The sequence below is a fragment of the Delphinus delphis genome, chromosome 9 (assembly GCF_949987515.2).
Source record: "Delphinus delphis chromosome 9, mDelDel1.2, whole genome shotgun sequence".
In the NCBI taxonomy this organism is placed as follows: Eukaryota; Metazoa; Chordata; class Mammalia; order Artiodactyla; family Delphinidae; genus Delphinus; species Delphinus delphis.
In genome coordinates this window covers 58,398,706-58,415,702 of record NC_082691.1, presented here as the reverse complement: position 1 = coordinate 58,415,702, position 16,997 = coordinate 58,398,706, and the positions used below count along the sequence as shown (strand labels likewise).

At 36.5% G+C, this 16,997-nt stretch overlaps 1 protein-coding gene across 1 annotated transcript in view; it reads left to right on the top strand.

Moving 5' to 3' along the window:
- SKAP2 (src kinase associated phosphoprotein 2) overlaps positions 1-16,997 on the top strand; it is a 155,865-nt gene that overhangs the window by 97,524 nt on the left and 41,344 nt on the right. The window contains exons 7-9 of the mRNA XM_060020641.1: positions 99-223; positions 1,095-1,158; positions 1,515-1,652. Coding sequence (XP_059876624.1) covers positions 99-223; positions 1,095-1,158; positions 1,515-1,652 — 327 coding nt within the window. The remainder of the gene's footprint in view (positions 1-98; positions 224-1,094; positions 1,159-1,514; positions 1,653-16,997) is intronic.

Sequence of the window (16,997 nt, the reverse complement as noted above, 5' to 3'; positions counted from 1 at the left end):
CAAAAATTTATCCAAAAAATCTAAATAAAAGCTAATCAACTGGATATTTATATTCACTATAGTAAATGAAATTCTAACTTTCGTTTTATCTTCAACAGACAAACAACAGAAAGGTGAATTTGCAATAGAAGGCTACAATGTCAGAATGAATAACACTCTTAGGAAGGATGGAAAGAAAGATTGCTGTTTTGAAATCTCTGCTCCTGATAAACGTATCTATCAGGTTGGAGTTTTTATGATGCCTTGAAATTAAGTTGATAAAACTTCCTGATTTCATTTTTAAAGACATTAACATTTTGTTCAAACAACTCTTTCTGACATGTTAATAATAATAAAAAATACTGGGTTTTATACATTAAACATTTGTATAAGGGCAAATCAAGTTTTTCAAAAATTCCAGATTAGTTCAAGTGATATCTTCTTGAGAGAACAGGAGATATGTAATTTATCAATTACTTCACATGTTGCGTTTTTTATGTCTATTTTAATGGAACTGTGTGATTTCTTAAAAGGATTACATGGCAGAAAGAATAAAATTATCAAAAGAAAAATATCAGAATGTTCATGCATATTGTATTGCTTAGGCTTGTGGGAGAAAAGGAAGGCAAAGGCACACATCAGCTCTGCAATTCAAGAGCTATCAGCCAGCATCAATATGGAATGCGTGTTTAATAAGTTTCAAATATCTGAGGTTGCAGTTGAAAGCCAGTTAATTAAGTTGTCAGGTAGTGTGTTGGAATCGGACAAGAACATTTTTAAGAAAGCTGTACCCAGCAGTCTAAAGAAATTCATGGGTGTCTTCTAATTGTCAAGGGCAAATTTTGTTCATCAGTTCTGTCTTTGACATTGATGAAGAGAAGCAGCTTTTTTTCCTGCACAGCTGCCAGCTGCTGATCACAGTTTCAAATCCATCATCCTCTGCTTCAATTACGTAAATTTGTCAAAATTAGCTATACATTATAAGAAGCATCCTTGCAAGGAAAGTAGTACTAGACATGAAGAGAATTACTAATGGTCTTAAAGAAATGGAAAGAATGCAACATATACCTTTCATTACGGTGGTGATTTTTATTGCTATCGTTTGTTTCTTTTAGTTCACGGCAGCTTCTCCCAAAGATGCCGAAGAATGGGTACAGCAGCTGAAATTTGTTTTACAAGGTAAGAGCAATCAATTGAACAAGTTATTACGGTCTTTAAGTACTGAATAACTGAATAAGTTAGAGTTTCATACAAAGAAACTTATTGACTTCTGTGAGAAATGACTAAAAGAACATGACTGGTATTAATACATACCATTTGCTTCAGATTAATAAAAGCATCTTTTCTGCAAGTACCATATGGCAACTTTGAAATTCACATATTTACACCACAATCAATTTTTTTAAATGTTTAAGTTAAGGATATAGCATATAACAATATTGCGACTTTGTAGGGCTGCATTAATTTAGGTAATAGGGTTTTGAAAACCTCTTTTGCACTCTTGAAAATTCTGCCTCCTGAAACATGTTTTGTAGATATGGGGTCTGATGTTATTCCTGAGGATGAGGATGAAAGAGGAGACTTATATGATGATGTTGATCATCCTCTACCAATCAGCAGTTCACCAGCAAGCAGCCAGCCAATTGATGATGAAATTTATGAAGAACTTCCAGGTATTTATTTATGGTGATTCACTTAAGAATTTTAGGGATTTTTTTTTAATGTCATATATCATCAAGAGAAGAAACTGGTGAGCTATTAAAAACAAGGACAAAGAAAATCTTCAAAACTGTTTTACGAAAAGGGCACTGCTTGAGGTATTTCAAGTGAGTGGATATACTTTTATGAAAAGTGAATGGAATGTTAAAATGAAGCAGATACAGTCCTAATCTCATGGGACTTTGGGCTCATTAACATTGTTTATGCTACATAATTTTTTAATTAAAAAATTGACTTGCCTTACAGTTTTTTCCAGCAACTCACACATCATTTTTTATTTATACATCTTGGAACTTCCATTAACCAGAAGTTCTGTGCACACCCCATATGTCAACAACTTCTGCCTCATATATTCCTCCTTCTGTAGTGTATTGCATTGTCTTGGAGGAATATCGTTGAACTATAAACAAAGGCCTTTTGAGGCTTGAAGTTTTCGTACTTGATATTTTATCATTCTACATTTTCAGGCATGGTTTAGTGTTTATATGCCTCAGTATCTGTTATGTAACATAAATTTAATTGTCTATTAGCTCTTTGGCTTGTAATTTTGAGGGTCAACCTAAAACAGAAGGAACATTTAGGGAATTATTACGTTACTACTACTCTAGGTTGAAATGAGCCTTTTTCTGGTTATTAAAAAAATCAGCCATTAGAGAAAGAAAAGGGATTATAAGTAATATGTGTGATATTTAACTGACATCTCATATAGAAAGGCTATTTTTCTTTGAATAGAACAATTTAACAACAGTATAAACCTTTACAAATGATTTAACAATACCTGAAGTGTTCAAAATTAACATACAAATGTGATGTTCAGTGTAGTAAGCAGAGCATAGTAACTAGCACATGGACTTTAGAGTCAAAAAGTTCAAATTCTGACTATACCATTTACTAGCTCAGTGACCTTAAAAGTCAATTTTGTCATCTATAAAATAATGATAATTTCATAAGGGGGGTGGTAGTAAATGACATCATGGATCTGCAGCCCTCAGCACAGTGCTTGAGTCATAGCACACCCACACTAAATTGTCACATCATTATTATTTTCATTATTATATCTGGTAAATTCTACACATGCTTATATGGAGTTATAATAATGGCTTTCTGACCAAGTAAGAATTAATGATTGTAATGGGATTATAAATCCAAGATATTAAAAAAATTACTCAAAATATGCATCTACATATTCTTTTTTTTAACATCTTTATTGGCGTATAATTGTTTTACAATGGTGTGTTAGTTTCTGCTTTATAACAAAGTGAATCAGCTATACATATACATATATCCCCATATCTCCTCCCTTTTGCATCTCCCTCCCACCCTCCCTATCCCACCCCTCTAGGTGGTCACAAAGCACCCAGCTGATCTCACTGTGCTTTGCAGCTGCTTCCCACTAACTTATCTATTTTACATTTGGTAGTGTATATATATGTCCATGCCACTCTCTCACTTCGTCCCAGCTTACCCTTCCCCCTCCCCGTGTCCTCAAGTCCATTCTGTACGTCTGCGTCTTCATTCCTGTCCTGTCCCTATGTTCATCAGAACCTTTTTTTTTTAGATTCCATATATATGTGTTAGCATACGGTATTTGTTTTTCTCCTTCTGACTTACTTCACTCTGTATGGCAGACTCTAGGTTCTTCCACCTCACTACAAATAACTTAATTTCATTTCTTTTTATGGCTGAGTAGTATTCTATTGTATATGTGTGCCACATCTTCTTTATCCATTCATCTGTCTTTGGACACTTAGGTTGCTTCCGTGTCCTGGCTATTGTAAATAGTGCTTCAATGAACATTGTGGTACATGACTCTTTTTGAATGATGGTTTTCTCAGGGTATCTGCCCAGTAGTGGGATTGCTGGGTTGTATGGTAGTCCTATTTGTAGTTTTTTAAGGAACCTCCATACTGTTCTCCATAGTGGCTGTATCAATTTACATTCCCACCAACAGTGCAAGAGGGTTCCCTTTTCTCCATACCCCCTCCAGCATTTATTGTTTGTAGATTTTTTGATGATGGCCATTCTGACTAGTGTGAGGTGATACCTTATTGTACTTTTGATTTGCATTTCTCTAACGATTAGTGATGTTGAGCATCCTTTCATGTGTTTGTTGGCAATCTGTATATCTTCTTTGGAGAAATGTCTATTTAAATCTTCTGCGCATTTTTGGATTGGGTTGTTTGTTTTTTTGATATTGAGCTTCATGAGCTGCTTGTATATTTTGGAGATTAATCCTTTGTCAGTTGCTTCATTTGCAAATATTTTCTCCCATTCTGAGGGTTGTCTTTTTGTATCGTTTATGGTTTCCTTTGCTGCGCAAAAGCTTTGATGTTTCATTAGGTCCCATTTGTTTATTTTTGTTTTTATTTCCATTTCTCTAGGGGGTGGGTCAAAAAGGATCTTGCTGTGATTTATGTCAAAGAGTGTTCTTCCTGTGTTTTCCTCTAAGAGTTTTAAGAGTGTTTGGCCTTACATTTAGGTCTTTAATCCATTTTGAGTTTATTTTTATGTATGGTGTTAGGGAGTGTTCTAATTTCATTCTTTTACATGTAGCTGTCCAGTTTTCCCAGCACCACTTATTGAAGAGGCTGTCTTTTCTCCACTGTATATTCTTGCCTCCTTTATCAAAGATAAGTTGACTGTATGTGCATGGGTTTATCTCTGGACTTTCTATCCTGTTCCATTGATCTATATTTCTGTTTTTGTACCAGTACCATACTGTCTTGATTACTGTAGCTTTGTAGTATAGTCTGAAGTCAGGGAGCCTGATTCCTCCAGCTTCATTTTTCTTTCTCAAGATTGCTTTGGCTATTCGGGGTCTTTTGTGTTTCCATACAAATTGTGAAATATTTTGTTCTAGTTCTGTGAAAAATGCCATTGGTAGTTTGATAGGGATTGCACTGCATCTGTAGATTGCTTTGGATAGTATAGTCATTTTCACAGTGTTGATTCTTCCAATCCAAGAACATAGTATATCTCTCCATCTGTTTGTATCATCTTTAATTTCTTTCATCAGTGTCTTATAGTTTTCTGCATACAGGTCTTTTGTCTCCTTAGGTAGATTTATTCCTAGGTATTTTATTCTTTTGTTGCAGTGGTAAATGGGAGTGTTTCCTTAATTTCTCTTTCAGATTTTTCATCATTAGTGTATAGGAATGCAAGAGATTTCTGTGCATTAATTTTGTATCCTGTTACTTTACCACATTCATTGATTAGCTCTAGTAGTTTTCTGGTAGCATCTTTAGGATTCTCTATGTATAGTATCATGTCATCTGCAAACAGTGACAGCTTTACTTCTTCTTTTCCGATTTGGATTCCTTTTATTTCTTTTTCTTGTTTGATCGTTGTGGCCAAAACTTCCAAAACTATATTGAATAATAGTGGTGAGAGTGGGCATCCTTGTCTTGTTCCTGATTTTAGAGGAAATGGTTTCAGTTTTTCACCATTGAGTCATAGCACACCCACAATAAATTGTCACATCATCATTATAATTTTCATTATTATATCTGGTAAATTCTGCAAGTGATTATATGGAGTTATAATAATGGTTTTCTGACCAAGTAAGGATTAATGATTGTAATGGGATTATAAATCTAAGATATTATAAAAATTACTCAAAATATGCATCTATATATTGTCTTTTACTGCCCTACCAGAAGATGATTACTATAAAAGCATGATTTTGTGGGGAATGGTAATCTGTATATTTCTATATTTTAATAGAACTATATGTTTGTAGCTCCTTCCTTTCTGATTTATCTCAAGGAAATGACACCTGCCATAGCCTTGGTTATCCTCAAGTAGGGAAGAATATTCTCTGACTGCTTGTCTTTAGTCACACCATACCACTAATACAGTTATTTTAGTCTTTATGTTCAGAAGAGCTTGTGAGAAAGTATACTGATGTAAAATGGAAGAGTGTAGTACCTTTAAATATGATATTACTGCAATATACACTTCATTCCTTTAAAACACTGCAGTGAATGGGTTACATTACAATTGCTGAATTGACTGTTAATTAAGTTCTATGTTTCTTCAACTTGCTTATCCTCTCCCCATCCCCCCAAATAAAAAATTGGTCAGAAATAAAGAGCACATATTTATAGCACTTTCATACTAAAGATCTAAGGAAGAGTGCCTGTAAGTAGCTTGAAATCTTAAAAATGTGAAACATCTTTTATTTTCTCTCACTACAGATGTTCTTCTTCATCACTTTTTTTGGCCTGGGGCCACATAATCATTGTAAATAACTGGTTACTCTTGAAGTAGTCTTACTTCTTTCTGTGGTACTGGAAGAAATCTAAGCTGCTCTGGTATTCCTTGCCCCTGCCTGGGATCCCAGTTGCTGTACAAAGTGATTGAGTTTGATAGAGCCTGCAACTGTGCCCCTGGGAAGGAAGCTGGTGTAGGCAGCTGTGGAACGTCTAGTTCTTCTTTCTTTCCCAGTGTAACCGAGAGCCACTTCAGTGTCTGCACAGTTCAGGGTGGTCGAGTTTGAGCCACCCACTAGAGAGGGGATTTTTTTTTTAGTGAAAACCCTGAAGTTGGCTCTTAGAGTTAGAGGTTTTGTTTGATTAAATATCTAAAACTAGAACAGCAACTTTTTTTCTTTCAGAAATGGTCTCTCAGGAGAAGAGTTTAGCTAATTGCTTTCACTTCTGTGAAATATGAATATAATTTTGAGAGGAGGTGAAAACAGTGGAAAAGCAGTGAACATACTTATAAACTGTTGTTATTTTTCCAGTTCTGTACAAATAACTGTGTGTATCAGAAATCTTACTGGTTAAACTCCCAGAATTAATTAATACTATCATTTCAACACGATTTTCTGTCCATTACATGTAGTTGAAAATTAATCCTCTTAGTTGAAAGATGAAGCATAAAATGTGTTTGAAGAAAAATCTAAGCATTCAACATGTTACTTTAAAGCACAAAGTTCTTTTTCTGAGAAAGCAGAGCTCTTACTCAAATAAATGTTTTTGTTTGTTTGTTTGTTTGTTTTTGCGGTACGCGGGCCTCTCACTGCTGTGGCCTCTCCCGTTGAGGAGCACAGGCTCCGGACGTGCAGGCTCAGTGGCCATGGCTCACGGGCCCAGCCGCTCCGCGGCATGTGGGATCTTCCCGGACCGGGGCACTAACTCGTGTCCCCTGCATCGGCAGGCGGACTCTCAACCACTGTGCCACCAGGGAAGTCCAAATAAATGTATTTTTAAAATGCGAAATAAACATGCAGTGTTTTAAGTCTCAAGAATAATAAGAAGAAAACATTGTTTAAAAACTGTATTATAAAATATCCCTTGAAAAATGTTTATAATTTTATGGGAGTGTAAATAGTTTCATTGTTTTTCAGTTAGAATATTCTAACTATTACAGCAGCTTCTCTTTAATTTCTTGTTCATTAAATTTTAACTAACTTCACAAAAGAATAGGAATAAATTTGTAAGGTTCTTTGCATTTAGGGTATTTATACATATGTAGAGAAGAATTGAGACAATGCCATTTCTGGGGAATATTAAAGACATTTGGCTTTTCTTCAAATATCCTAATGCTTTGACATCTTTTATGTCTTAGTACCTATTAGCATAGGCCAGTCATGTTTGATTACGTGGTGATATTACTATTGCATATTTATGTTTGCAAAGCTAATATTTTGATCAAAGTGTGTTAAACTGTTTCATAACACAGTAATGAGTTCATTTGGCTTAGCACAAATTTCAGAAGTTATTGCTCATTTTTTCATTAGAAATACAGAAAAAGGTTTTTGTTTGAATTTGAATCTCAAAAGGGGAAAACAATACTTGGGAAATTGCTGCAGAAACCAACCCAGCTTGCTCTTCTCTTCTAGTTACCATGTCACCTGTAATTTTTTTCTATAATGTCAGGAAATTCTGCAGAAATAACACAACAAAAAGATTTTTAAAGATGTAGGCTCAATAAAATCGGCCTAGTATCAAGAGTGGTAACTGCCTGTTCAGCCTATTAAATCTGTAGATTTCAGGGGAATTGCATTTGAAATTCTTCTGGCAAGTGGACAGGAGGAGAGAGGGTAGCATAAAATAGGACAATAAATTTCTAATCCCATTAACCTATTTTTTTAAGTGTTAATTCATTCTTTTTTTTTTTTTTAAATATTGTAATGATAGATTGAACTATTCCAAGCCAGAAAAGGACGTTTTTATTCTTTGGTCATTCAATTACATTTTAAATTTATTCAGTCCAACAATCTGCATCTAAAATGGCATATAAAGCAAATTGCAGCTATAAATTTTTTCCATAAAACTATTATATATATATATATACACATATACACCCATAAAAAAGAACAGTGTTTGAGTACTTAAATTTGAAGCAATCTCCGGCAAATGACATGAGAGCCAACTTAATCAATAAATAGTTACAACCCCCCCAAAATACATTTTAGCTTTATTTTCTTGCTGAGTAATTATCACTCATATTACCAAGTTAAACAAGATTATAGAAGACCCTGGAGTCTCTGGTATTAACATCATTCCTGATTTCACCAAATAATTTTTTTTCACATTCCTTCTTTGGAATGCAATGGAAAGATGCCAGTTGACTTTCACAGAATCACCCATATTCAGCCTTTTAATATTGTTAGTCTAGGCAGCCTGCTGGCATTCCTTTTCCTTAAACTATGGTACTGAATTATAAAGTGTGGTGATATGGTATCCTGTTATATGGTACGATAGATAACTAGATTATCATTTTTTGGATGGTTTCAGCTCTGAACTCTGCTGAGAAGGTTATCTGAAGTTATACAATATAAGGAAAACATCCATAAATTAGAGTCACCGCACACATCTAATTGTAGTTTTATCTTTGCTGAATATAAATGTGATCTTTTTAGGGTTCTTCAATGTTGCCTCTTTCATAATACAGCATGAAGCTTTGAGATATAATTTTGCTTGTCATGTTGCTTTTCTCTACTTTGCCATTGGCATTGCAAACAAATTCTCTTCATTACAAGAGATGGTTTAATAGATATTAAAACCCGAAATACCTGTGTGCGTGCAAAACATATATTTCTAACTGTAGAGAAATAAACTAACCTATTTTTGCAACTTGGCGCTACCTCTGTGGTTCTCAACCACGGGAGATTTTGGCCCCCAGGGTACATTTAATGACTGAATTCCTGGAGGCATTTTTGGTTGCCCCAACTGGTTGTGTGTGTGTGTGTGTGTGTGTGTGTGTGTGTGTGTGTGTGTGTTGCAGGCATCTAGTGGGTAGGTGCCAGGGACGCTGCTAAACATCCTACAAAGCACAGGACGGCCACCACTACAAAGAATTATCTGACCCAAAATGTCAGCAGTGCCGAGGTTGAGAAACTCTGTTATAGAGGTATAATAGACGGCTTTTGGTTTATCACCTTTTGTGTGTGAGTGTTCCAATAAAACTTTATTTACAAAGACAGGCACTCTTTGAGCTATAGTTTGCCAACCCCTGAACTTGCAGTTCTCTTCCATTTGCCTTCTGACCCATTTATATCCCGCACCTTTACAGTGCTTAGCATACAGAAGGAGCTGAATAATGATTGATTAAGCTAGTGAATTAGATGTGAGCAATAAAACCACTAGATGACAGTGTTAAAGGAGCAGAAACAAGAAGTTAATTTCTAGGGGTGTAATGGTTAACGGACAAGAGAAAGAGACATTTGTTGGCAGCTTCATGGTTTGAGGTGAAGTCATTTGTGATTAGTCATTATCACAGACCTTGAACTGTGAAGGGACAAAGAATCACCAGTAGCAGTGAGATACAGAGCAAGACACTTGGCATCTGAGCCTCAATTTCCTTATTTATGAAATGAGGAGGTCATTTCCATCTTCAAGATAATATAGCAGATACATGGGTTTAAGGGAGTGAAACAGATCCGATCCAGATGCTGGCGATATGACTTGGGTTGTGGGACATTACAGCTCTCAGTTTCCTCCTCTATAACGAGGCTGATAAAATTCCTCCTTTAGAGAGTGATTAGGATGGTTTAGCGCAGGGTTTCTCAACCTCAGCACTGTTGACATTCTGGGCCAGAAAATTCTTTGTGTAGGGGCTGACTTGTGCATTGTAAAATGTTTAGCAGCATCCCTGGTCTACACCACTAGATGCTTGTAGCACCCCTATAAGGTGACAACCAAAAAAGCCTTTAGACATTGCCCAGGGTTTATCACCTTTTTATCTGTGTCTCTTGAGTTGTAAAAATCCATAACCCATGCTTTGTATGAGTTTATTTTTATGGACAAAACATAGGTTTTCTTATATAAGTAAAGCTAGGAAAATATAGAATGGCTCTATGTCATGAGGGACCAGCTAGACTTGTCTGTCACTGTTTACTTCAAGGGACTGAGGAGTCTTAGAGAAATGAGAAACCCATGAAAGATTAAAAAAAAAAAAAGATTAAAAAGAAAAAAAAGGAGGGAAGCATTTTCTCTATTTTAATGAGCTGCGATCTGTGAAGGGAGAGTCTTTTTTTAATATTGTAAATATGTGTCTTTCTTGTATAGACACTTGGCTTATCCTATTCTGATAGGGTTGTTCATTTCAGGCTGAAGTGAAAGACCTATGGACGAAGGATTGGATCTTCTTAAAGGGAGTCAGACCACCTGGGAGAATGCAGGGCCAAGCAATTCCAAGGCCACCTGGAATTTGACAGGTGGCTTTAAGAGGAGAGGAAATCCAATAATGGGGTTTCTCTTCCTTTTGGGGCCTGGATTTTGAGGAGATTAATGGGCCTGAGATGGCAGGAAAAATGGTCTCTGCTCCTGAAGGTCAACAGGGAGTCCCTGAGGGGCCCTACTGGGGGGATCAGTGAAGATGCACTCACCTGAGGGTACGTCACACCATGCCACATCAGGTGGTTCCTTATTATTCTCTGCACATTTCCCTTTTGCTGTTTCTGAGTCTTAACTTTTAAATCTTTACTAACAAACAATAGATGCTCACTGGAAGAATCTTAAATATTGCTGATGGACATAAAGTTAATAAGTGAAAGTCATTCACCTTCTACTCTAAGTAAGCATTGTTAACAGTTTGATATAAATCTTTTGTCTTTTTTTAGCCCATTTACAAATATGCAATGTTTATACTTAATAAAAAAAGAGATCCTTCTTTTCATTTACTTTCTTCTACCTTTTCTTTTAATTTCTTTCCTTTCATTTTCTTCCTGCTTCCTTATTACCTTCTTCCTTTTCTCATTCTGTTATTTTCCTCCCTTCCCTTTTCCGTTTCCATTCTTTCTTTTCTTCCTTGCTTTCACTTCTTTCATTCCACAAATATTCTCGAGCACCTGTTATGTGGCAGGCATTGTACCTAGGTGCTAGAAATCCCTCTGCATTCTTACACAGGCCTTAAATGGGTGCAGCCACACCTTCCCTTTCTGGCCCAAGCCCCTTGACTTATGACTACATCCTTAATTCCCCATGTTTATTTATGTCGTATACATATATATATGTATATATACATATATATATATTATTCGTGTCTCATGACATGAGTTAGTTGTTTTTGCTTTTCTGATATATGAATCCTGTCTTCTGGCAGACGGTGTCAAAACTATCGTGACACCTTCTCTCAAGGCATCCTCCACTTCCCCTCTTCCTCTCCATCTGTCTCTTATCTACTGGCTCCTCTCCCTGACCCATACACACAGAATACCTTTCTCTGTATCCATAACCAGTAAATTGTTGTGGTTGAGCAAGGACTTTGGAGGCAAACACACATTGCTTTGAATCCCAGTTCTGCTCCTCACTATGTACTTTAGCCAAAAGAAAAGTGAACACAGAGGTAAGGTGGAGAGTCCAAGAAACAATAGTGAACATAGAAATAGGTAAAATATGTCAGTAATGTTAATTATTGATTATTTTTCAATGAGCTTTTCTTTTCTTTTTTTCGGTACGCGGGCCTCTCACTGTTGTGGCCTCTCCTGTTGCGGAGCACAGGCTCCGAACGCGCAGGCTCAGCGGCCATGGCTCATGGGCCCAGCCGCTCCGCGGCATGTGGGCTCTTCCCAGACTAGGGCACGAACCCGTGTCCCCTGCATCGGCAGGTAGACTCTCGATCACCGCGCCACCAGGGAAGCCCAAGCTTTTTTTTTTATTTTAAAAAGAGTTAACACTAAATTTAGCTTATAATTTTAAAAATTAGCTGGGGCAAGATGGAGATGTGGGGTAGTGCCAGTGTGCCAAGTGTTGTCTTATTCAGGAGGAAGGAGGAGAGAAATACTGAGTAATTGTAGTCTTTGTTAGGAAATGCATGTTAAAATTTCAGAGTAAGTACTAAATAAGTAGGAATGCAATCTTAGGGTTCCCAAAGCAGCAGAAGGGAAATAAAAGATGATCACAGAAAAAATTTTAAATCCAAAAGAAGGCAGGAAGAAAGGAAAAGGAGCAAAGGGAAAATATAGTTTTAAAAAAGCCCAAATATAAAAATAATTACAGTAAATGTAACTTGATTAAAATAATCTATTAAAAGACAGAAATGATCACATTGGAGTTTTTAAAAAAAATCTAGCAGCATTCTTAGAGGAGATAGTCCTGAAACTAAACCACATAGAAATTTTCAGAGTAAGGGAATGAAAATAGATATACCAGACAACCCTATTCAAAGAAAGCTACTATAGCAGTGTTAACATCAGATAATGTAGGATGTAAGGCATAAAGCCATAATAGGACTACAGAATGTCAGTATATAATAATAGTAAAAGAAGATAACGTTTAAGTGCATCTAACTATATAACTTTGAAGCCTATAAAGAAAAAACTTATAAGACAAGTTTGACAAATCCTCAATCACTGTGGGAGATTTTCACATACCACTTTTAGAAACTGATAAACCAAGGAGGCAAAACATTAGTAACTATATGGAAGATTTGAACCAAAAAGTTTTTTTAAATTAATTTAATCTATCTAAAAACATATATGTTCTTTTCAGTGCACATAGAATATTCATGGAAATTGACTATAGTATATAAGTTCATAATTGAAATATCAACAAATTTCAATGAATCTATATCATACAGACTATGTTCCTTAACTACAATGAAATTTAGTTAGAACCCAGCACTAAAAAGATAGTTTAAAATACCCAAGCTCCTGTTTGGAGCTAAAAAATAAATTTCTGAATAGCTCATGAGTTAAAAGAAGAAATCACAAAGGAAATTACAAAATATGTAGTTCTGAAAGACAATGAAAATAGTACAGATAAAAACTTGTGGCATGGTACTTTGAACCATATCTAGAGAGATATGGTGAGGAATAAGATAAATGAGAAAATTAATCCCTAATGAACTTGAGATGAGAGAACAATTTGAAAAAAAGACTATAAAATAAATACGTTTAAATGATTAAAAAGATAAAGGAAAGAACAGAAGCTTTAACAAGAGAAAAAGATCCTAGGGAAAAAGGACCAGATTTCTTTTTTAATGAACCAAATAGAATCACTAGAAATTATTGATGATTTGGAGTATTTAACCACCAAATTCTAAATTTTCAGACTCACATATTTATGTTTACATTGCCTATGGAACCATTAGAATACGTATTAAAAATTATGAACCAGAAGGTAAGCAAATGTCAACCACTCTAGTCATATTAAAATGCTAACATTTAGGGCTTCCCTGTGGCGCAGTGGTTGAGAGTCCGCCTGCCGCTGCAGGGGACACGGGTTCGTGCCCCGGTCCGGGAAGATCCCACGTGCTGCGGAGCGGCTGGGCCCGTGAGCCATGACCGCTGAGCCTGCACGTCCGGAGCCTGTGCTCCGCAACGGGAGAGGCCACAACAGTGACAGGCCCGCGTGCCGCAAAAAAAAAAGAAAGAAAGAAAAAATACTAACATTTATAAAGCAAGGAGAAAAATCACACTAATGGAGCTGGGCTATTAAGATTTTTCTGTGAACCTTGGGTGAAGAATCCTAAAAGTGTGCCAGAAGGTCAGGTATTCACACTCTAGGTTTTGTATCTATACATAAGTGAGTACTTTACCTTTTAACATCGAGAAATCTCAATAATTATTTTCAAGGCATAGCTTCTCATCACCTTTGTATCAGACTTTTTAACTGGAGTCTTCATTCTGCCGATATGATTTGCCTCCCATGTAGAGTACAAACAGATCAGAGCCCGCTTTTGTTTTAATTCTTCTATGCTTTCATCAGATAGAATATGATAAAGTTTGTTGTAGCTTCACAGAAAGTCATTTACTTCTTTAGGTCCCCCCTGCAAATCTCTCTCTCTCTCTCTCTCTCTCTCTCTCTCTCTCTCTCTCTCTCTCACACACACACACACACACACACACACACACACGCACATGCGTCTACCTACATGAACATACATCTGTAGAGACAGTCTGCAGCAGGAGAGCATCAAGCTTCACTATTTTTGCAGATAGGTCAGCTGGGAATATTAGCTTCCTAAGAGTCTTCAAGCTGCTTAGTTTAAAGCAGTGATTAATAAGAATGGACAGGTTCAACAAAATGTCAGTGATAAATATAAGCACTCTTCATATCTGGCCTCAGCAAGTGCTGCAGCTGAGCAATGAAAAGCCAAAGTGGGGGAAAAAATCCAGTCCAACTTAATTAAGCTCAAGTGAAATTTGACCTTGATTTTGTTTCAAATAAAACATTCTTCTATAGATTTGTCGCTCTTTATTAGAACTTCTTTAGAATCCTTACGAAGAAATGACAACTCCTTATACCTACTTATCCGTTAGTCCCTTTGTCCCCTATTACAGGAGCTGAGATGGGGTGGAAAATTTTTCTCATAGACGGATAAGAAGATTCATTTGCAGAGTGGTATTTTGGAGCTCTCATTGGAACCAGATCCCAAATCTCCTGCCTCCTTGTCTGGGCCTCTTTCCACATTCCTGATCACAGTTCAAGGAGCCACAGCTTAACTTTGCTTCTTTCTCTTTTGCATAAAAATTCTTGGGAGAGCTTTCTTTGGTCTCTGTCTCCATTGTCTCTTCACCAGCTCGCTCCTAAGCCCTGGCAATTTGATTTTCTCTCCTGATGCCTTACCTAAAACAGCTCCCTCAGAGTCACCAGCCTCTCCCAGTCGTCAATCTCTATTCTCAAATTCATTACTGGAAATTTTGTTTTACTGGACACCCCTTTCTTTTGGAAACTGTCTCCTTCTTTGGCCTTTCCCATTTTTAGTTGTTACATAGTTGTAATGTTTATAAATAAGCATCTTGGCCCTGTTTTAGATTTCTTCATTTCCTGATGCTTGCTGATTGTTTCAGATTGTTTTCCTATTTACCCTTTATTTCTTTAATGGTAGAGCTTTTGGTTTCTACGTTATCTTTTCTTATTTTCTCATTGTATGTTCTTATTATTATGCATCTAATTAATAGATTGAAAAAAATATTTTTTGAAAACCTATGACATGCTAGATTCTGTTCTAGCTGTTGGGAGTTTAGGCGTAAAAAGGACAGATCATAGTAAGTGCTACAAAGATAAGTGGATGATGGGAAAAGAGCGACTATTTTATACTCTGTGGTCAAGGAAGAGGTGACATTTAAACTGAAACCTCTTGACTAAAACTGGTACATAAATGCAAAAAGCCAAATGAAGCACCTTCTAGGCACAGGGGACACCGAGTGCCAAGGCCCTGAGGCTGGAGAATGCTGAGGTGTTCAGGAACCAGAAAGGAGGGCCAAAGGTAGCCATGCAGAGAGAGGTTAGAATGGAATTGGACCTAGGCAAAAGCCAGGTCAAGCAGGACCTCTGCAGGCCAGAAGTGATGTTTAATGCAGTCTTGTGTGCATAAATGGCACCTGAAAAATGTGTGCTGAGTTACTAAAGTGAGGCTGACGTGTTTAATTATGTGAGGTTGCCCATGTACATCCAAAGCTATTCAATGGTCCTATGTGATGAAAAATTTGGATTTGAAAGCTCTTTCTCTCTTTACACTCTCTCCCTGGGCAACTTTGTACCTTCAAGTATGATTACATGTACAGGCATATGGTTGGAGCAAAGTAAAACATCTTCACTCAGTTGCTAGTGATTCTGCCTCTAAAACCTCATCCATCGCCAGCTCTCTACTCACTCAGGCTTTGATGATTTCTTACCTGCAACGTTACGAGAGCTCCTAAGTGCTCTGCCTACTTCCTGTGTGTGTGTCTCTCCCTCATCAAACAACCCAATAATCTCTTCTACACACTGCCAGCAGATTGATCTTCCTAAAACACAGCATAGTCAAATTCATCCCTTGCTCAATAACCTTTATGGGTCTCCACTGCCGAGTTTGGTCAGTGCCAAACCCCTTCCATGATCTGACTCACATTTACCTTTCCAGGCACATTTGTGCCGCTTAGACCCCTTATGCTCCAGACAGACTGAACTCTTAACCACTCTTTATTCCTTCTCTGTGCTTTGCCTCAGTGCCTTCCTCACTTACATTGCACTAGGTGCCTAAATCAATATGTTGAGCTAATGAGTAATTAAAGGACAAAAATTCGGTCAAATAGCATATAGATAAAACTTTTGGTTGATTAAGTTTTTCATTTTTCTATCCATAAATTTCACAATCAGCTCTAACATATTTTCTAATTTTCTAATATATTGCATTATCTGCAAGATACAAAGTGGATACTGAGATGATGAATAGCCCTTGTCCTCAAATATGCTATAATTTAATCAGAGAAATGGGTATATGAATATCTAACTATAGAAAAACCCCAAACTAAACATATATAGATAGATCTATCAACATTATCTATCTATCTGTCTATCTATCTATCCATCTATCTATCCCACACTCGTACCAATCCCAAAGTCCAGTAGTATTACTGTATACCTTGTCCATATTTTCCCTATCCACACTTATGTAGAACCTTTATAGTCACCCATCAGGAACAATGAAAATACCTTTGTTGATTCTGCATATTCCTTACACCATTGTATTGTATTGGTTTAAATAGTGTTTTCTCTAAACCTGTTTAGGTGAATCATTTACGGTTATTCCATTATAAACAATTAAAATACCCTTGAAGGTTATGTGTATCTATTGGGCACAGTACAGTGTTTTTATAGGTATAGAATGGTATATTACTAAACGCAGCGTAGTATTAACATGTCCTCTACCATTCTGAGTGTTATCACTTTTATCAGGAATATCTCATCTGATGTTGAGACAATATATATATATATAAAAGAATTCAAAACCTCCTGTATAGCTGATTAATACTTTTTCATTTAACGGGGAACATATTTTCAAGAAAAACAGAATTCAGAAGTTGAATAGCTCTCTACTGCCTATAGGATAAAGACCAAACACCATACTTTGGCATCAAAGGT